General features: G+C 34.8%; 2 protein-coding genes and 1 pseudogene across 2 annotated transcripts; 2 read left to right on the top strand and 1 right to left on the bottom strand.

Moving 5' to 3' along the window:
* Positions 1-862: 862 nt before the first annotated feature.
* LOC120169762 (conserved oligomeric Golgi complex subunit 5-like) lies at positions 863-4,597 on the top strand. The gene is made up of 4 exons (XM_039177884.1): positions 863-1,985; positions 2,242-2,715; positions 3,196-4,262; positions 4,362-4,597. Exons 1-3 carry the CDS (start codon positions 879-881, stop codon positions 4,132-4,134), a joined length of 2,520 nt encoding a protein of 839 aa, XP_039033815.1. The 5' UTR covers positions 863-878; the 3' UTR covers positions 4,135-4,262; positions 4,362-4,597.
* Positions 4,598-6,155: 1,558 nt separating this feature from the next.
* LOC120169791 lies at positions 6,156-9,405 on the bottom strand (annotated as a pseudogene).
* A 403-nt stretch (positions 9,406-9,808) lies between these two features.
* Positions 9,809-14,167, top strand: LOC120169790 (GTPase-activating protein GYP1-like). The gene is made up of 8 exons (XM_039177903.1): positions 9,809-9,884; positions 10,978-11,048; positions 11,600-11,737; positions 11,817-11,908; positions 12,165-12,436; positions 12,988-13,073; positions 13,226-13,327; positions 13,777-14,167. Exons 1-8 carry the CDS (start codon positions 9,809-9,811, stop codon positions 13,936-13,938), a joined length of 999 nt encoding a protein of 332 aa, XP_039033834.1. The 3' UTR covers positions 13,939-14,167.
* Positions 14,168-21,148: the final 6,981 nt, after the last annotated feature.

Below are 21,148 nucleotides of genomic sequence, written 5' to 3'. Positions count from 1 at the left end.
AACAAATATAATTTACAAATATAATTTACATATAAGTTATTAAAATATAAAAGATATAGTCACATTCAGTGCTATTTCTTTGTAGAAAATAAAAAATGTTTTTATTGTCATTCAATTATAACTTTAATTTTGTTTTGATCACTAATTTTTTAATTTAACTAAATACATAGTTTATCCTATATATTATTCTCATTTTCATGTTATTTTGTTACAATTTCTTTTTTGATAAAATTGAAATAATTAAGGTGGTACATGTTCAATTAATCTTAATCATTTGACAATAAATGTTTATACCTCTACATAAAGTGGCGGAGCCACGACTTAGTCATGGTAGGCACGTGTCCACCCAAAAATTCGAATTTTTGATTAGTTACTTATTTTACTGATGATGTCTACCTGAAATTTTTCGTGCCTACCCTGAAATTTGAGTTTTCTTCAATTAGTTGTTTATTTTATGAATGGTGTCCACACTGAAATTTTATCTGTATTCATTCCATTTAAAAAATTTATGTTTTTAACATATGTGTCCACCTTAAAAAATATTTCTGGGTCTATCACTATCTGCATATGTGGTATTTGAATATGAGACTTCAAAGAATACTAATAAATTCTTTAATTATTGGGGTAACTTAATTGGTACGATTCTTTTACAACTAAAACAAAGTCTAACAGTAGAGTTTAATTTACAATTTTATAGTGATAAATAAAATTTGTTGGAAACTTAAGTGATAAACTGTGTAATATTTTATAAAATAAAGGACTGATTCTGCATTTTCCTTAAATCTTTTCCTAAATTTTCTTGATAGATCTGAAGGAATTTTGTTCAATTTTGATTTGCAAACCAACCCCCCTCCCACCCCACCCCACAAAAAAAAAAAATGGTTTCTCCGGCCACCCTCCAGAGATCCCCAACCACCGCCGCCGCCGTCGCTTCCTCCCCTCTCCACCGTCTCTCCACTTTCAAAAACCCTCCCGCTTCTACTCATGCTCCCCGTCCTCCGCCTTCCTCCATTATCGACTCTTTTGCCAAAGACCCAATCCTCTCTCCTTTCCTCTCCCCTTCTTTTTCCTCCACCTCCTTCTCGTCCGCCGCTCTTTCCTCCGGATCCCCCGCTTCAACCGCCGAACATCTCCTCCAAGCCATCCGCCAACTCGACTCCCAAATCCGTTCGCACGTCCTCTCCAACCACCCCCTCCTCCTCACTCAGTTATCTTCTCTTAACAACACTGAGGTCTCCCTCTCCACTCTTAGATCTTCCGTCTCTTCGCTTCAATCTTCGGTTCGTCGTGTCCGATCCGAGCTCTCCGAACCCCATAATGCAATCCTCTCCAAAACGGTCCAGCTCTCGAATTTACATAAAACTTCCGAGCTTCTCTCCCACTCCATTCGCGCTATTCGTCTTTCCAAAAAGCTACGAGACCTTATGGCTTCAGCTGAAGTAGAGCCTGATAAGTTGGATCTCGCCAAGGCTGCTCAGCTGCATAATGATATCTTGACCTTGTCCGAGGAATATGATCTCGGCGGCATCGATACGGTCGACGAGGAAATCAATGCGGTCAAAGAGATAGGGAGCAAGTTAAGAAGTGAAGCAATGAAAGTTTTGGAGAAGGGAATGGAAGGGTTGAATCAGGCTGAAGTGGGGACTGGGTTGCAGGTGTTTTACAATCTTGGGGAGTTGAGAGGGACGGTGGAGCAGTTGGTGAATAAATACAAGGGGATGGGTGTGAAGAGTGTGAGCGTGGCGTTGGATATGAAGGCTATTTCAGCTGGTGGCGGCGGCGGATTTGGTCCTGGAGGTATTAGGGGGAGCGGAACGCCGCAGATTGGAGGCAGTGGGAAGGCAAGAGAGGCGTTGTGGCAGCGGATGGGGAGTTGTATGGATCAGTTGCATTCTATAATGGTTGCAATTTGGCATTTGCAGAGGGTTTTGTCGAAGAAGAGAGACCCTTTTTCGCATGTCTTACTGATTGATGAAGTAATTAAGGTAACCCATTTTGATTTATTTTCATTTTCTTACTGCCGTGGTCATTCTATTCATACTTGAATTAGTCTAGTTTAGCTTTAGATACGTTTATGAGTCCCTATGCTCTGTTTTTCTACCTATGTTTTTCCATGTTTATATCTCTACATTCATCACTACTTAGAGAAAAATGAAGAGCCATAGTAACAACATAGGAAATGTCATAATATGAAGCTGCTGTTTTCCTCTTGACTGTAATTATTTATGCTGCTTGGTGTAGGAGAGTGATCCCATGCTAACAGATAGAGTGTGGGAAGCTCTGGTTAAGGCTTTTGCTACCCAAATGAAGTCTGCTTTTACTGCATCAAGTTTTGTGAAAGAGGTATTCACAAATGGGTATCCGAAGCTCTTCTCTGTGATGGAAAACCTTCTTGAAGGAATTTCACGTGACACTGATGTCAAGGGGGTGTTACCAGCAATATCTTTGGAGGGAAAAGGTCAAATGGTTGCAGCTATTGAAACTTTCCAGATGGGTTTCTTGGCTGGCTGCCTAAGCCGTCTGTCCGATATTGTTAATTCTGTTTTTCCAGTCTCCAGCCGTGGTAGTGTTCCTTCCAAAGAACAGATCTCTAGAATTCTTTCTCGCATTCAGGAAGAAATTGAAGCTGTTCAATTGGATGCTCGATTGACTCTTCTTGTGCTGCATGAAATTAGTAAAGTCTTGCTGCTGATCGCAGAACGAGCCGAATATCTGGTATTTTGTTTTTTCCTGTGCAAAATCTTATGCCAAATACATAATATCCTTGATTTAGAATTGGGATCAGCCGATCAGGGTAGGGGAGGGCAAAGGAGGTTACTGCCTCATTGCCTTAACTAATCTGCTATGGTTTGTTTATACGAGTTTTTGTCTGAGAACATGTTAGTATTTTTGTCCCCACCTTTTCATTGTAAGTTTTTGGTATATTTGGCATGTTTTCTATAACATCACTTTGCAATTCGTGACATAACTTACTGGGGTAACATTTAAATTTCATATCATCAAATAAACGTGTTTCACTAGAAGTTACAACACTATTCTATATTGTTATTTCTGAAATCTGAACTTGAGAAAGTCCCATATGTTTAATACAGCTGTGTGTGTCATAAAGTACATAATTTCCGCATACAAAACACTCACAAACACTCATACATATATATGAAACACTAAGTGTATTCAACTTTGTTAAACTGGCAGATATCAACTGGTCCTGAAGCCCGCCAAGTATCTGGTCCTGCTACTGCATCTCAGCTCAAGAACTTTGCATTATGTCAGCATCTACAAGAAATTCATACACAAGTAACTTCTATGATCATGGGGCTTCCAACTATTGCTGCAGATGTATTGTCACCTTCACTTGGTGCAATATATGGAGTTGCATGCGACTCAATAGCATCCTTGTTCCAGGCAATGATTGATCGTCTTGAATCTTGCATCTTGCAAATCCATGACCAGAACTTTTCCGCACTTGACATGGATGCTGCTATGGATAACAATGCTTCACCTTACATGGAGGAGTTACAAAAGTGCATCCTTCACTTTCGTTGTGAGTTCCTATCTAGGTTGTTGCCATCTTCAGCCAATGCTATAACTGCAGGAACAGAAACCATATGCACGAGGCTTGTGAGGAGCATGGCTTCAAGGGTTTTGATTCTCTTTATCAGGCATGCTTCTCTTGTCAGACCCCTTTCAGAATCAGGGAAGCTGAGAATGGCGAGGGACATGGCTGAGTTGGAATTAGCTGTGGGCCAAAATTTATTCCCAGTTGAACAACTAGGTGCACCATACCGAGCTCTTCGAGCATTCCGTCCGTTAATCTTCTTGGAAACTTCTCAGCTAGGAGCATCTCCTCTTCTTCAAGATTTACCCCCAAGTGTCATACTGCATCATCTCTATTCCCGAGGACCTGAGGACTTGCAATCACCACTCCAGAAGAACAAGCTTACACATTTGCAATATTCGTTGTGGCTGGATTCTCAAGGGGAAGATCAGATCTGGAAAGGAATCAAGGCAACTCTAGATGATTATGCTGCAAAGGTTAGGGCTAGAGGAGACAAGGAGTTCAGTCCTGTATATCCTCTTATGCTTCGATTAGGTTCATCATTGGGTGAGAGTGCATCTGCATCTCAAAAATGACCAATCATCCACAATTTACACGTATAAATTAGAATAAACAAATTGAAACGGCACTTGTCATGTTTTTGCAATGAACATCTCTGGGGAAAAGCTTCAAAAGTGTTGCTAGACCTACTTCAAACCTTTGGGTGAGCATGGGTTCACCAGCATAACTTGAATTTTTCTCTTAAAAAAATTAACCCTTTTCTGATGAACTGACAATTTGTTCATCTCCTCTGGGTCTATAGGGTCTTATCGCCTTGAAAAAAGGGGTCCAACAGTTACATAGCACTTTTGGCAGATTTCACAGCTGGTTGTAGTTGAATGCCCTCAACTTGACCTTTGAAGTTGTTTGAATTTGTTGTCACTGGTTCTTTTTATGGTTTTCATCAGTTGTTTCGATTTATACATCATTTTGTCATATAGTACAGTTCCCAGTCCCAGATTTGTCATTACATTTTGACAAACTTATTATATGAATAATGTCTATTTTTGGTTTATGTGCGGTATACGGAAATTTGATATTCATCTTAGCAAACAGAAAATTATCAGGTCAGTTCTGAAATGTTGCTTATGAATGGAAGCTATGCTGTCTGGATTTTTTATTGATAACTATAACAGCATACATACATCTAGCGCTGTAGATGTAATGTCTTTTTTTCTCCTGATTTTCGTTACTCCTATCTTTTTAAGTTTTGCGAATTATAGATTCCCCAGTTGCAAGAAAGATGCGAGCGAGATATCGGTGAGGACTGGCCCAAGGATTGCTCAGCCTTGGGGTAAGCTAAAGCAGTTTAACAGGTCAGTCTTCATGTATCACTTCCCTCTTTACTGGATTAGTATTACATTGTATTAAGGGGTTGATCCCCAAATTTGGCAGTACAAAGTTCTTGTAAATCTATTACAAAATTTAAACTTCAATTCAGACCCAAAAAAATGGCTCGTGTATCCTATATCTCTTTGCCTATTTCAGGCAAGGCTAAACTACATCAGATATCACCAAACTTAAGCGTTGTATCGTTTATACTACTGAACTTTGATTTTTATTTCAATTATATCAATGAGCTGTTAAATCGTTAACAATCGAATCAAAACGATGTTGTTTCGGTGAGATGTCTACGTCAGCTACGTCATCGTGATGTTAACGATTCAGTGGTGTAATTAAAATGAAAATTAAAGTTTAATGTTATAATTGACAAAATTAAAAATTTAGTAGTATAAATGATATAACACTTTAAAGTTCGGTAATATTTGTTGTTTACCCTGCGGACAATTATCTTTGTTTCAAATTTAGTTAATCTTGTATCTCTACCCGTACAAAACTAATATTGTCTACAAGCTGTTGGCTGCCTCTTTTTTTTTTTTTTTTTTTTTTTTTGTATAACCACTGGTATCTGATGTATCCGATTATTGATCGATTTGGATTAATCGGGTAAGCAATACATTTGTACAATGTTGATGGAAGTGACTTTTAAGACATAAATTTGTCAACCTTTTAGGAAACTATACACAAAACAGAGAACTGAAATAAATAATTTCAACTCTCGATTTCTGTACAATAAATATCTAAAAGCAAACTACGAAATCAAGAAAACACTATGCCTTTACACGCAAGCAAAGGTTAGTCGACCTTATTGGCGGTTGTTTACTACATTGGCAAAAGCATGATCCGCCGCTCAGTTATCGGAAACTAAGCAGAAGGCGGAGGATCACGAAAGCATAGGATGAGATGATGAAGGAAGGATGATATTAGCTAGCTCTTCGTTCAGTTTCACCGGGAGTACTTGCATCTGGTTCATTGTATCCGGCATGTCACTCACCTGCAAAAAAAAAAAAAAAAAAAATCAAGAAATGCCTAACATCCGATAAGTGAAACAACAGGAGTTCATTCGATAGTGAATTCGTAAGTGATGGAAGATACATGTAAATTGAACACCAGATTCCCGTATCATCAATCCTTATTCCCAAATTGCAACCTCATATGTAATGGAACAAATATCGATCTTATGTAGCACTAATGATTACTAGAAACCATATGGCACAGCATACGACAGGGAAAGCAAATAACATCTGGTATTAAGAAGCATTTATCAAAAACCGGAACTTACTCGTTCATGATTTTCATAATTTTGTCACGAGTTCGGCATGGGAGAACAATATTTTCCTGTATCTAGAAACAGAATCAGATAAACGAGGTCAAGTTTAGTGAGATCCATACAGCTGAAGCAATCAAATTGAACATCAGAACTTTCGGTCTATCCGCATGAACTGTCACAAAATGTTATCGGGAAGGTGGGGTTAAGGGACTGGGTACCAGTCATTTGCACATACATATTTACAAGGAAGCATTGAAAACCTGGAATGCAAACAAAAGGAAAAATAGAAGGATGACATAAAATCGATTTGTTCATAACATCGGTATTCCACCTGAAAAGCTGCAAGATTTGCCGATATTTGATTTAAGGCTTGAGCATTCTGCTCCAGAAGTTCGCCTGTCGCCCCGCCAATGGCTGTGAAATAGCATAACAATGCTTTCGGTTTAAATTTCCAATAATAACATCATAGAAATCGGAAGTTCATTTAAGTTACATAAAATGAGCATCAAAGGGTCATGCCAACTAAAGCACCACAGGAATAATGGTTCATCCCAACTGTCCGAATCCTTCAAAACGCCAACATCTTTTGCTGAAAAACGTTCAGAAGCTTTTACAGACAATTTCAGCTTTGAGAGCAATATACATAGCGGGGGTTAATAAAATCGGAAACTGAAACATCAGAAGGAAAAACCAAAACTCCAATGCAACTAGTGAGGCAATCGAACATGAAACTCAGTCTATCTGCCTCAAGATGATGTACATAAAACTTCAAATATAATGCTAAATATATCTTGACTAAACAGAAAACAACAGATTCCAGTAAACATAAGTAAAACTTGCATGTAAGAAGCAACAAAGAACATCTCTGAATCCCGAGCTTAAGAGGACAATTGAAAATATATTCAATGATAAAATCTAACCTCGGTATGGAATGTCATCATCGTAATCCATAGGAATCACTGGGGTGCATATGGAGAAAGATTAGGTTGAGCCACAAAATGAGTAGGCTTTGCCGGATTATCGGCAACTCTCTCCTGAAAACAAACGCAAAAGATATTCCTAAGCATCTTTTGGTCCAAAACATGGTCTAATCCATAAACTATACACATTTCCTTATCTTTTATTATATCAACAAAATAGTATCATGAATTGGCTACTTTGAAGGAAAATCTTTTACTTCAATCTATTATATTCCAAGTCTAAAAATCAATCGAAGTCGAAAATGTTTTATCAGCAGACATAAAGAATGCTCCGACGCAAATCTCCCCGACCGAGGCCTCAAAGAAAAGTTTATGGAAGGACGACGATAAAAACGCACCATACTGTGATTCAAGCATACTGTACCGAACATGCCCCAAGAATCTAAGATAACCAATCAAAAACCCGAGGAAGACGCTGCTTAGCTACATATACTAATTAAATCTCCATCTAACATCTCTACCATGAAAATATAAAAATACTATGCTAAACTCAATAACCTCCCCATGGTCAATGAGCTTTGCTCCACTACCTTGCATGTATAAGAGAGGTTTCCTGTGTTAATGGAAGCAGTCAATCACATAGAACGACAATTTACTTTTTAACCGATATCGAATATCGTGCATTCTAACAATTAACCAATTGAGCAGGCTCATAGGAGTAAAGAAAACGGAAATAAAATATAGCTTAGCTTGACACACATAAAAAAGAACCAGTAAATAATACCTTTTTGTCTTTACTTTTCCTGGCTATATTATGTTATTCCTTCCTTCTCTTGCTATTTTCCTTTTTCTGCATAAGGAATAAATCAGATTAAGTGCACACATGTACGCATGCACACATTCACTACACACACATGGACGTATACGCATATACATCACAGTATAATTATGGCATCAAGCCAGCAATATATGAATATACTCCAACAATTACACCCTGCTCATTGTAGTAGCATTTAAGCCACTTGAGAAATATGCTCTACTTGTGGTAATATTAATATATATGTCTATATATTCTAGAATTCAAGCTAACAGTTAGCTGATGAGTTAAAATTGTGACTTATGAGAACACAGTAAAATCTCCTTCCGCTGCTCGGTGATTTACCAAGTTGTGAATCGATGCGTATGAAGGGTTTTTTTAACGAGACATCCAATTCTTATAAAGAAAAAGAACACAGTAAAACTTACAGTTATCCATCTGCACCGCAAAGCCACATCCCGTACCGTCTTATTTTGTAACTGCAATGCTATTTTTGCAGAACGAATTATGCTCGGCTCTATCGCATATCTGCGAGAAGATGTCACAAAAAGAATTAGAATTAAAATTTGCATTCTCGACAAAAAGAAGAATTATAAAGTAAATTAGGTTAATGACGAGCTCATTCAGTAAAACGTGGAAAAGAATCAATTGGATTATCTAAAACAACTTAAAAAGAATTCGGATAAACAGAAGACTAACATTCAACAAACATCTATCTCCATTAAAATTCAAACAAGGAACAATGACATATAAATATGTTGCTCCTATGCTTATTAGCAGCTGAACTATTCCATTCCCTTCCATTTGTAAAACTTATAACTAGGGCCGTCAATGAGACAAGACAAATCGCGAGCAACTCGAGTTCGACTCGGTCAACACTCGAATCGAATGGATTCGACTCAAGCTCGAACTTGGCTCAAGTTCATAACGAGTCAAAGTAAATTATTTGATACCTAGCTCGAAAAGCTTGTGAACAACTCGAAAAAATTATTATTATTATTTTTAATTAAATTATTAATAATATTAGCATTTATATGTTTTTTTTTTAAAAATATACAATATGAGGTTTCCAAGGTTCAAACTCAAGTTTGAACTCAACGAACTTGAATTTGAGCATCAATTGAGCGAAGTTTAAGAATATTTCGAATTCAAGTTTTTCCGAGTTCGGATCAAGCTTCAATTTTTTTTTTATTTTGAGTTCGAGACGAAATTGACCATTTTAAGTTCGTGAACTTTGATTCGAACTCAATTTTAAACTTTTCGAGTTAAACTCCACAATAGTCGAGCTCGACTCAGCTCGTTCACATGCAGTTACTCAAAGAAACAACAAATTCAAAGACATTAATTTTTTCCCAAAATACAAAGACATTTGATACCTTTTTACCTTTCTCTTAATCATTATGTCACGGGGACGTTTGGATGGAGGAATGTGAGATTCCCGTGAGAATGAAATCCACATTCTCCGTTTGATTAGCCCGGGAATCTCATTCCCGGTAATGTAAGACTACCAATAGTGATTTTTTTGGAGTATATTACCGAGAATGTCATTACCTCATTTTCCTTAGGTATTGTTGGATTATCGACGTTTTGGACTAAAATGCCATTAATTTTTTTTATTTCAAAAATATTATTCTTCTGTCATTGAAGAATAAAAATTATCTGAAGATTAAATTATAAATTTATCCTTAAACTATTTTAGATTTACAAAAAAAGTCTATAATTAAAATTTTATATGAAGTTCAAGGTTAAAATAAAATTTTACCCTTTCATATCTCAAAAATACAGGTATTGATATAACTGTTAATCAGTTAAGAGCTTCAAACTCAAACATTGAGCATGCTGCTCGAGAAATCAAGTCTGCAATGGGTGCAAGATCTACAGATTTTGCAAGGGTTTTGAAGTTTACGAAAGAGCTCTCACGGCAAATGGTCATAATAGGTATTATGTCTATTTTGTTACTTCAGGATGAGTTATCTATTTATTAGTCTGTTTAACTCTGCTGAAAATTGTGTGAGGTCTTACTTGAGCTGAGCTGAGCCATTTTAAAAATGAGATATAAGTAGGCCTTACAAGCTGCTTTGTATAGCTCAAAAATAGAGCTTTTATATCAAGTGTCTGGCGAATGTTTATTTATTTATTTTTACATAGCTAATGCTCATTCAGTAGAAAAGCCAAGTCAAAAGTGCCTACCTGCTCATATACGTAGTTATAGGCCTGTAAACGTTCAGCGAACTGTTTATGAACCGTACGGATGGAAGTTCGTTTATTTATTAAATGAACGAACATGAACAAGATTTTGCGTTCGTTTAATAAAATGAACGAACACGAACAAAGGGCTCGTTCGTTCATTTACGCTTGTGAACGTTCGATTATATGTTCGTTCATTTATGTTCATTAATGTTCGTTCATTTATATTCGAACAGAGGGCAAGTTGAATATGTTACGAAGATTATTGAAGTTGTTTGGATTTCAAGAAGATTTTTTTGTTGAACAAATTAACTTTAAGACTTTATTATGTTCATATAGCTTATTTATGATTTATGTATGTTTTTGTCGTATTCGAACAAATTAACTCCAAAGTTGTAGATTATATTAAAGAATTTTAAGTTGTTATTCTTGTTGTTTACTTTTTTTACATTCATTTGTTGTGTTCGAATAAGTTTGTTTTTTGTGTTTGTGTTGTTCGTTTATGTTAATTTATTATGTTCGTTCGTTTGTGTTCGTTTATGTTAGTTTATGTTCGTTTATCATTTAAATGAACGAACATAAACAAGCTATATTCCTTAATGAACGAACATGAACAAAAAAAATTTTGTTCGTTTATGTTCATTTATTTATTAAATGAACGAACATGAACATACATCCGTTCATGTGGGTTCAGTTCGTTTACAGGCCTACGTACCTAATTCTCACTTTCTTAGTTTGATAGAGAATGTAGTCTTTTCTGTTCCCTTACTTTTCTGAGTTCTAGTTTAACAATCCTTTTATTACTAGTATCATAGTTTGACTTGATCATGAGTTCCTTGTGCAGAGAGATTACGTGAACCAGCTTGGAGTGGTATTCCACCTTACATGCGGCCTGATGTATGGAGACTTCTTCTGGTAAGCTTGATGATCTAATGAAACTATCAATATTTAGGCAAGAGGAGGACTGGAACTGTATATGAACCAATTTGTTCATCTTCTTTTTTAGAAAGACTGATATTTCTTATGTTGTCCCATTATGGTTGAAATCATACCAAATTCTATTGACTTACAGCTGTTACACCCCCCCCCCACCAAAATAAAGAAAGAAAGAAAAAAATCACATCATCATCTGAAAATAGTCGGCCACTTTTAGTGTCAGATGTTTCTTTTTAGGAGCTATTGGTTTTTGTTTGTCATTCCAGTTTGCAATGTCTTTTTTTTCCTTTCTTTTTGGCCAATATATGCAATGTCTCTTAAGGTTGTTGGTTTTGGACATTTTGTATATACTTTTTGGCTTTCTATTCCCGTACATGAAACCAATCTGGCCACTGTTTAGAGCATGCACGAAGGAACCTATATGCCTAATATTTTATAATCAGGCTTAACAAATGAGTCATCTAAGGGACATGGTTATTTTTATTAAATTTTGGCTGCTTGTTTGAAATGAAAGTATGAAATGACAACAGGGATATGCACCACCTAATTCGGATAGAAGGGAGGGAGTTCTAAGGAGGAAACGCATTGAATATCTTGATTGTGTTGCTCAATTTTATGACATTCCAGAGACTGACCATTCAGATGATGAGATAAATATGCTTCGTCAGGTACCTTTAACCCGTACTGAATTCAAATTTCAGCCTTCTATGCCCGATTGTTAACAATTGCCTTTATTCGGTTCGTTAGATTTCTGTTGATTGTCCTAGAACTGTACCTGATGTTGCCTTCTTTCAGCAAGCACAAGTTCAAAAGTCCTTGGAGCGCATTCTTTATACATGGTAAGGTATTATTTATATTGGTGAGTCCAAATTTATTGATGGCTTTTTATAACATGTAATGTTTGCAATTTAAGATGCTGTGAGATCCCATGTGTTGTTTTGGAGTAGTGATTTTTTTCTCAACATGTATTGTTTCCATTGGTGAGTCCATATTTATTGATGGCTTCTTATAACATGTAATGTTTGCAATTTAAGATGCTGTCAGATCCCATGTGTTGTTTTCGAGTAATGATTTTTTTCTCAACTTCATGTATAGGGCCATTCGGCATCCTGCAAGTGGATATGTGCAGGGGATAAATGATCTAGTTACACCCTTTCTGGTTGTCTTCTTATCAGAGTACTTAGACGGGAGCATAGATAGTTGGTCAATCTCTGATTTATCTTCGGCGAATATCACCAACATAGAAGCCGACTGTTATTGGTGCTTGTCACAGTTGCTTGATGGCATGCAAGACCATTACACCTTTGCTCAACCAGGAATCCAGAGGCTTGTATTCAAGCTTAAGGAATTGGTTCGGAGAATTGATGGTAATCTCTTTAGGGGCAGTCAGTTCTCTCTAGCATTCTTTTCTATTCATGAATTCAACAAGCTTTTGCTTCATGTAGGAAATTTAAGTCTTCATATATGTGCAGATAATTTAGTGATTCTTATATAGAAAGCTAAAGGTTGTGTGTATGTACAGGCCCCCTCATTTTCTTACTCATACGGAGAAAGGGAAATGGTTTTATTTAGTATAGATGTTTTCTTGTGCACGCCTTTATGTCGTGTGCTTCTTTTATTTACTTAAAATCTCTGTTACTTGGACTCTGGTATGAGTGGCAGATATGTGTCTGTGTTTGACGTGAGAATGTTTAAACCTTCTATTTATTTATTTTTCTAAAGCTTTTCCTTGTATTCAGAGGATCCTTGGAGGGTCATGCTTAGTCATATTCCCATATCAATGTCCTCCTATGCATCAAACATGGGTACTTTAAGAAAAATGAAGAGTTAGAACAACTTAACTTAAAATTATGTTTCCTTTCTGTACGTTCTAATTTCTTTCTCATATTAACCACTTTGTTTTGTTAATTTGCACAAGAACCTGTTTCTAGACATGTGGAGAATCAAGGACTTGAGTTTCTTCAATTTGCTTTTCGCTGGTTCAACTGTCTACTGATACGTGAGGTAAAGTTTAATCCTACCATCCAATCCATTACTTAAACCGTGTAATTAACCTGCATTTTGCAGTTTTTTTATGGTTGATTGACAAACTAGTTATACTTTTAATTTTTCTTGTGGCTTTATTAGTTTTTCTTTTAATTATTTTTGTTTAACAGATTCCTTTCCATCTAGTAACCCGTCTATGGGATACGTATCTTGCTGAAGGCGATGCACTCCCTGATTTTCTTGTGTACTTTTTTGCCAGTTTTCTTTTAACGGTGAGCTGTGCTTTAACTTCCTTTCTACTAATATAATTCACTTCATTTAGACTGCATGCATTTCTGGAATCTTTAAGCGATATAGCTGCAATAGTTGTTCAAATGAAAAGATGTATTCTTTTTCTTCTTAATTTACGCTTTTTCTTATCCGAAAGGAAATGAATGGCTATTTCTTTGATCCAAAACATAATGAAGGCTGAAGGTGAAGCTGTTTTCCAGGATTGTTATGACTACATTCTTTTTGTTATTTTTCTCTGCTTTGTTTGGATTTTTTCATTTGACTCCTTCCGGACTCTGCTGATGACATTTGCTTCTACGATTTGCAAACTTCAACTGATTCTTTTCCCCGACATCGGATGCCTCGACAACTCTGTGTCCCCTTTATGATTATTCATAATCTTATCAAGTACAGAAGCTAACCGATGATCGATTTTGTTGTGCAATTTCAGTGGTCAGACGCACTTAAGAAGCTTGATTTCCAGGAATTGGTGATGTTCCTTCAACACCTTCCAACTCACAACTGGACATATCAAGAGCTTGAAATTGTGCTTTCTAGGGCATATATGTGGCACAGTATGTTTAACAATTCTCCCAGTCACTTGGATAGCTAAACCCCCCTAACATTTCATGTTTACTATTTTATTGATAAATTTATATTTGTTTTGTTGATCAAAAAGTGGTTTAAAAGTGAGCAATTAATGCTCAGGGTTTTTGTTTTCAGGTAGAGAGGCCTAGAAATGTTATTTCTTGTATTTTGGCTTCTAATGTCTCATATTTGTAATACCTAACCAACACTCCTTTGTACATCTAACTTGGACTTAAGAAAGGGCACTTGTATAACTAATTCTCATAATTTGGACCTATGGTGTGAGCATTGATAGGGCTATGTCTTTGACACAAGCGTATTCTATTATTTTTTAAGGTAAAAGGGTAACTTTTGCCCATATCGTATGCCTAATTTAGCATTTTCACATTTATCGTATTTTCGCATCAATTGAATTCTCGAAATTGTTCAATTGCATCATATTATACCCTACACTTAAAACCCTAAATCATAACCACATAACCTTTAAACCTTTAAACCATAAACTCTAAATCTAAACTCTAACTTAGGGTTTTAAGTTAGGGATGAGGTATAAAATTGATGTGAAAATACGATAGGAGCAAAAAAGATAAATATGGTCTATTGCAGGGACAAAGATGGCCCTTAAGCCTTTGTTTTAAGTTTTCTCATGTGCTTAGAAGGTTGTTTAATATATATATATTAGAAGAAGAAGAAAAAATTAGATAATCTCAACCTAGTTTTCATTTTTTTTTTCTTTTTGCCTCTTCTTACAAAGGGGAGCTCTCAACTAGGAAGAACATGTTCCGTTGGAATGCATAATGTTATTATAAAGTATAACATAAAATTAAGTGATCAATCATGTTACATGTATCATACGTATTCAAATGTCATGGAATTAAAATGTAAATATCATAAGTTGTATTCATAATTAGATGAGGGATAGAATTATAAATACTTAAAAGACCGACCTAATATGTAGTAGGTAATAGGCCAAAGAACTTTTTATGACAAGAGAAAACACATTTATTAAATAAAAAAAAGATTTAAGGATTTCAAATCATCAATTAATTTAGTTACACTTCCACGTCTATTATTTTATTTTTTTATCATTTTACGTGATAAATCTTAGGTACTTGATTTTATATAATTAGGTTTTTCTTACATGTTTACATGAAATTATCATTGTCATGTTGCACTTATAGCTACGACCCATGTTTTTGGAAATATCTTAACCGATGGCTATATATCCGTCTCTCCAAAGGATCAAGGGACGAATGATTTTATGTTTGAAGATAGATTTATACAATTCTAAGAGCGAAAATTCGTTATCACTATAAAATATTTAAATTGTACGAGTACTTAAAATTTTCAAGGAGCGGTCTTCCCTTCAATCTCCTTTGATCTATCCCTAACTGCACTCGAATACTTTCCCAAGTTTATTGTAAAATCAATATTGCATGAACCAAGTGATCTCATTGATCAAGGGATTTGTTGTTCTCCCTAGAGGTCTCGAGTTCGAACACCGATAAAAATATAAACATCTATTGGCAATTGGTAGAGAGTCTTTAAAGATATATTACTTTATATTCACACCAGATTTATAAAAGAAAATATGATTAAAATTTTTCTTTCATAGGCATGGAACTGCTCTATTGGGAGCCTTACACAGATATTGCTTACCAAGAAAAAAGTTTAAAGCGTTCAAACAACTCGTGCTTTGACACATTCAAAACCCTGAAACTTTTACATCTTCCTTCCTGGAAAAAACCAAATCCCAACCTCATTTTCACAAAGTTTTTCTTGGGTAAACTACGACACATCACATCATCTTTCGCATGTGAACCGTCACATAAATATAATAAATTGTCACGTTAATATCGTAAACCATCACATCAATACTAGAACGATCAACGATAATATATGTCATTCAAAGAATCCTATTAATTAATATACCATTGCATGCCTGCTGCGTGCATGCATGACTTTTTCAAAACTCCATGGTCAACATGTACTCTCTTAAAAAGCCAACTGTCGAAACCCTAAACCAATATTATTCAAACCATTGTACTATAGTCCAACTCTACCAGCCTTGCCCCTCCCCCCCCTCTCTCTCTCTCTCTCTCTCTCTCTCTATATATATATATATATATATATATATATATATATATATATATATATATATACCCCATTTCGCTTCCACGCTTCATACAACAATAGCATTCAAACTAGCTTTAAGCAAATATGATAACTCTATAAAAAAGGTTACTTTTAAGGCCTTTTTCACTAGTTATTGATTGTCTAAAGACTCATATAGGTCATTTTAGGTGCATGTAGTTTTATATATTTGCATTTTGGTAGTTGTATTTTGCCATTGCATTTTACTTTGTGAAGGTGTTATATGATGGGAAATGTCTGGTTATTTGGTGATGTGCAGGAAACAAGGAGCATAAGGCGAGCAGAGAAGAATGTCGCGGGATCACAAGTTGTTGAAGCAGACTGCAATGCCTTAGTATTTCTGGCACAAAAAATGACAAAAAGATATTTTCACAAATGACAGTTGTTATTAGCACGTGTTTTGTGATGGTAACCATCTGAATGAGATCCACTGCCACCTATGGAATCAATTTTCAAGCATTTGGAGCGTACTTGGGGGATATGACTGGAATTTTTGGAAAAATTCCCTAAGAACATTCCTTAGATTTATAAAGAAAATAACACCATTTTGAATATCTCTCATTCATCATCTTCTCCAACTCTCTCTTCCTCCATTGACGAGCTCAACTTCCTCTTTTTTCTTTTTCCCATCCATTTTTAGTGATGTTCCTTCATTGGTGAAGCTTGAGGGAGTGGCACTTGCACCCGAAAAGGGCGAGGTGTTGTGTTCATTTGTGGTGGTTCGAAGGAAGTGTCGGCCATGCACATCTAATGCTTTCTTCTCCAACCTTTGCTTCATTTTATGATTGATCTTTGATAGGGTTGTAAGGAACGAATGAACAAATTGGGATTTTCCATGGTCTATTTGAACCCCACCATGAACTAGACTATATTTGGTGGAGTTCATTGATGGATACTTTAAACTTTGTTTTGAATGGTTGATTAATGTTTTATTTTGCTTATTACTTGTTTTTCTTATGAGTTCTTAATCTCTTAAGATTGTAGGAGGCATGAGAGTGGTCATTTCTTAAGTAGAATACTAGATGTTTGAGAGAAATGTAGTCATTAATTCTTTAGTATTTGAGAGAAACTAAAGTAAGATTAGCATAAGCAATGAGTTGTAGTTAATTACTAGAACCTAATCCCTTAGTATTCGAGATAAACTAAGCTAGGATTTCAACGACTAAGAGGGTAAAGCTTAACCAATGGTTTAGTGTGTCATTGCTCAGGCTGAAAGGAGATGTTGTGGCGTCTTATTCTGTTAGGTTCTTAGATTGAGATAACATAGAACATCTTTAGTAAACTCTGTTGAACAAGTAAGGCACTAGAAGACTAGATCAACTTAAGAGATAAGTTTAAAACTTCTTAAGTGACTCCCTATCATTCATTGCCGAAGAAGCTTTCCGTGTGAGGATTGTCAAGTTATTTCATTTATTTTGTGTTTTTACCATTCTGCATTGCCTTGACATTTTCACCTATTTAGACTATAAACATCTCCATAGCCACGACATCACATTTGTTAACTCATTCATATTTCTTCACCATCATTCCACCCTATAGTCACAATTCCTTTACCTAAGCATCATCGGTGTAAATATCATTACTAAGATAATTTAGTGTATTGTTGTGTCCGAAATTATAAATTTCCACCAATCCTTCTGGATACGATACTCACTCATCATTGTATTACTTGTGATACTTGCATATCATTTGCGTTCAGTTTTAAGCACACACAACACGCAACAAAATACAAAAAGAAAGAAAGTTATAGCTTGGAGAGAGAAAAAACAGTCTTTCCCAAAGATGAATAGAAGAAAATTAAGCAGCCTTTTGATCATTTTGGTCATCTCAGTGGTCATTTTGAGACATGGACATGGTCAAGTGGAGGCAACGAGAGCTTTAGGAGAGGATTTTGCAAGAGCCAATCACTTGGAGACATCGACGTACTCGTCGGTGTAAGAGAAGGCCAAGCTCACCATGTCGTGCTAGCTCGAGCGGTTGGCTTCTGGCCCCAGTCCTAGAGGTCCTGGTCATTAGATATGTCTGCAAATCCAGTTTTGGATCAATGTTCAGATCACTACATGAAAATTATATTAGTTATTGTTTTTATTGTTTTATTTTCTTTCTTTGATTATAGGAAGGTTCATGTTGTGTAATGCAGCTTCAGAACTATATGTGCAAATGTAAATCCAAAAATGATAAAGTTTTTCTTCTTATGAGAAAATAATGTTAGGGTTGGACATTTAATTGAGTTAAGTCAACAGATTTCGAGTTAGTCGAGTTGAAGAGTTTTATTTTATAGTTTTAACTTCATTTAATTTTTTTTTTAGTTGACTCGAGCTTATGAAATTCAAGTTAAATAAAGTCATTCGAGTATCTATTTTATAGTTTATTTCTTTATATTTTTTATATGTGATATACATATATCATGTAGAATTGAAAGACTCGACTCGAACTTAAAAGAATTTATAAGTTAATGTTACCAAATAATTTATATTTCTTAATAATATTATTGTTTGGATAAAAAAAATACTGCAATATATATAGTGTCACTAATCCATTTTACTGGGAGTGATAAAAAATATTCATATTAATTTACTTTGAATGGATTTAAATTTTGATATCTATGTTTATCTAAAGAATATAAATTTCTATTCACTTAATAAAAAAATCATTATTTTCAAGGTGTATAATTTCATTTTTTAAAATAGGAAAATAAAAAATTCGAACAATTCTGTAAGATTGTAATGCTTGATATACTCACATGTTTATCACCTTCGTCTCAGTAGTAGACTTAATTTATCACTTTCGTTTTTATCGTATTTCACATCAATTTAGCCCTCGAAATTATTCGATTATATCATTATATACCCTACCCTTAACTTAAAATCCTAAATTATAAACCCTAAACCCTAAAACATAACCCCATAACCTCTCAACCATGAACCCTAAACTTTAAACTCAATCTAGAATTTATAATTTAGGGTTTTAAAAAGAATAATTTAATTGAGCAACTTCGATCGTTAAATTGATGAGAAAATTCGATAGAAGCAAAAAATGGTAAATTGGACCTATTACAGGGACAAATGTGACTCTTAAACCATTATTTTAAAAGTATATAATTTTATTTTGAAAATAGAAAAATAAAAAAAAATCAAACAATTCCAAAAGACTGCAATGTTTGTTATACTCACATTTTTAATATGTTATACAGAATATATTTTTACACTAATTATTTTTTTCAACACTTTGAAATATAAATTTATTCAAGGGTAGGTGGATTTGATCAACAAATAAATAAATCCTAATATAATTTAATTAATTTTATTTATTAGGTAAAAATTGATTTTTTTTCCAAAATAAGATCTAATAATATTTTTATTATCAATTAACAGTCAAAATTATGCACTTTCACATACAACTAAACACAGTGTTTTGGTGTTGTTGTCATTTTGCTGAATCCCAATTTTAACCCTATGATTTCTCAAAATAACAAAAGCAGCCTTCATCGGCTATAGAATCCAATCAATGAAGGGTACATTACGGGTTTAGTACCTAAATTATCAGTTTCAGTTCGTTTTAATACTTATACTTTTAATTTTTTTTTAAATTATACCTAACGTTTAGTTTTTGTTTCAAAATTTGTTTTGTTTTGTTTCATTTTTATGGGTAAATTACACCATTCATCACTCAACTATCTTCTCACTCCTATTTTGGTACTAAAGTTTAAACATTTTCAATTTAACTACTCAACTTTCAAATTGCTCCTTTTTATTCACTCTAAGTTATTTTGTTAATAATTTTTGTAAAGTGAAATATATTATTATTATTTTATTAATATATAATTAAAAATGAAAAAGTTTGAATAAATTAGGAGTAATTTGAAAGTTAAGTAGTTAACTTAAAAAAATTAAACTTTAGTGACTAAAATAGGAGTGAGAAGATAGTTGATTGACGAATGATGTAATTTATCCATAAAAAAAGGTGTCACTTGCTAATCACCCGTTAAGTTTTTAACGGCTAGGTTCTAAAACGAAATAAAAACTAAACGTTAGGTATGATTTTGAAAAAAGTTAAAAGTTTGGGTATTAAAATGGATCAAAACTGATAGTTTAAGTACTGAATACGTAATTTACCCGTCAATGACAGAAGGGTTAAACAAGGAAAAATGTAGACTGTAGCAGCCATTGACAAATTGAAAACAATTTAACAAAGTGTTTCAGCTTAGTCTATGACTTGGCTCAAAAATTATCGGTCAACACGATTAGGCAGTCCTAAAAGGCTCACATTTGATATTTTAAGCTGTTGTAACTAGACTTTGTACACCTTTGTTTTCCCTATATAAACCATTCGGTTTCGAGTTTTCTTCATTCACAACGTTAACGATTTGCATTAAGCTTTTCGTATTTCATTTCCGACAATTAATCTTCATAAGATTTAGCCTCCTTTTTCTGGTGTTTAGATTTCGGTTTGGGAAGATGAATAGCAGAAAGCTAAGTACCCTTTTGATCATCTATGTCATCTCACTGGCAGTGTTGAGCCATTCCGGTGTCGAAGCGGCCAGATTTTTACCGGAAGATTTTGCTGGCGTAAAACGCATGGATACTTACTCGTCGGTTTACCACAAGGCGAAGTTCGCCATGTCGTACTGGCTCCAGCGGTTGGCTTCGGGACCTAGTCCTCAAGGACCTGGTCACTAGCAAACCTCACTTACCCTAAATTATACGAGAATTTGAAATTTAACAACCACGCTAGCGCCCTTCGGTCCGTCTGTGCATGCAAGTTAAACAAAGTATACTGTCTATAGAGATACACACCCAATATTTTTTATTGTTAAATTCTTTTACTTTTTAGGTTAAGATCATATTCTACAGTTTTGTTAATGGCACAAATGTAAATGATGAACAACAAGATTCTTTGATTTTATTTGACATTAATTATAAGATATCATCTTTCACCTTCATATTATAAGCTCTTATTAAGAAATTAGAAGTTATTATCCAGGTCCAACATAAATTTTAATCTTTTGCTTATCTGGTACCTTAATTTCCTTTCAGACGTCGAAAATCAGTGCTCATTATTTCCACCGTTTATGTTACTCC

This window comes from Hibiscus syriacus, unplaced genomic scaffold (assembly GCF_006381635.1).
Source record: "Hibiscus syriacus cultivar Baekdansim isolate YM2019G1 unplaced genomic scaffold, ASM638163v2 tig00111769_pilon, whole genome shotgun sequence".
Taxonomy (NCBI): domain Eukaryota; kingdom Viridiplantae; phylum Streptophyta; class Magnoliopsida; order Malvales; family Malvaceae; genus Hibiscus; species Hibiscus syriacus.
The sequence above is the reverse complement of the archived record's forward strand: the minus strand, read 5'-3'. Positions and strand labels throughout refer to the sequence as shown.

What these genes read in the sequence shown, in the direction of transcription:
- LOC120169790 (XM_039177903.1), top strand. Translation starts at nt 9,809, where the DNA reads ATGGGTGCAAGATCTACAGATTTTGCAAGGGTTTTGAAGTTTACGAAA. An exon ending in GAGCGCATTCTTTATACATG is followed by an intron (nt 11,909 to 12,164) that starts GTAAGGTATTAT and finishes CTTCATGTATAG; the next exon opens with GGCCATTCGGCATCCTGCAA. An exon ending in ACTGTCTACTGATACGTGAG is followed by an intron (nt 13,074 to 13,225) that starts GTAAAGTTTAAT and finishes TTTGTTTAACAG; the next exon opens with ATTCCTTTCCATCTAGTAAC.
- LOC120169762 (XM_039177884.1), top strand. Translation starts at nt 879, where the DNA reads ATGGTTTCTCCGGCCACCCTCCAGAGATCCCCAACCACCGCCGCCGCC. An exon ending in TGATTGATGAAGTAATTAAG is followed by an intron (nt 1,986 to 2,241) that starts GTAACCCATTTT and finishes TGCTTGGTGTAG; the next exon opens with GAGAGTGATCCCATGCTAAC. An exon ending in CAGAACGAGCCGAATATCTG is followed by an intron (nt 2,716 to 3,195) that starts GTATTTTGTTTT and finishes TTAAACTGGCAG; the next exon opens with ATATCAACTGGTCCTGAAGC.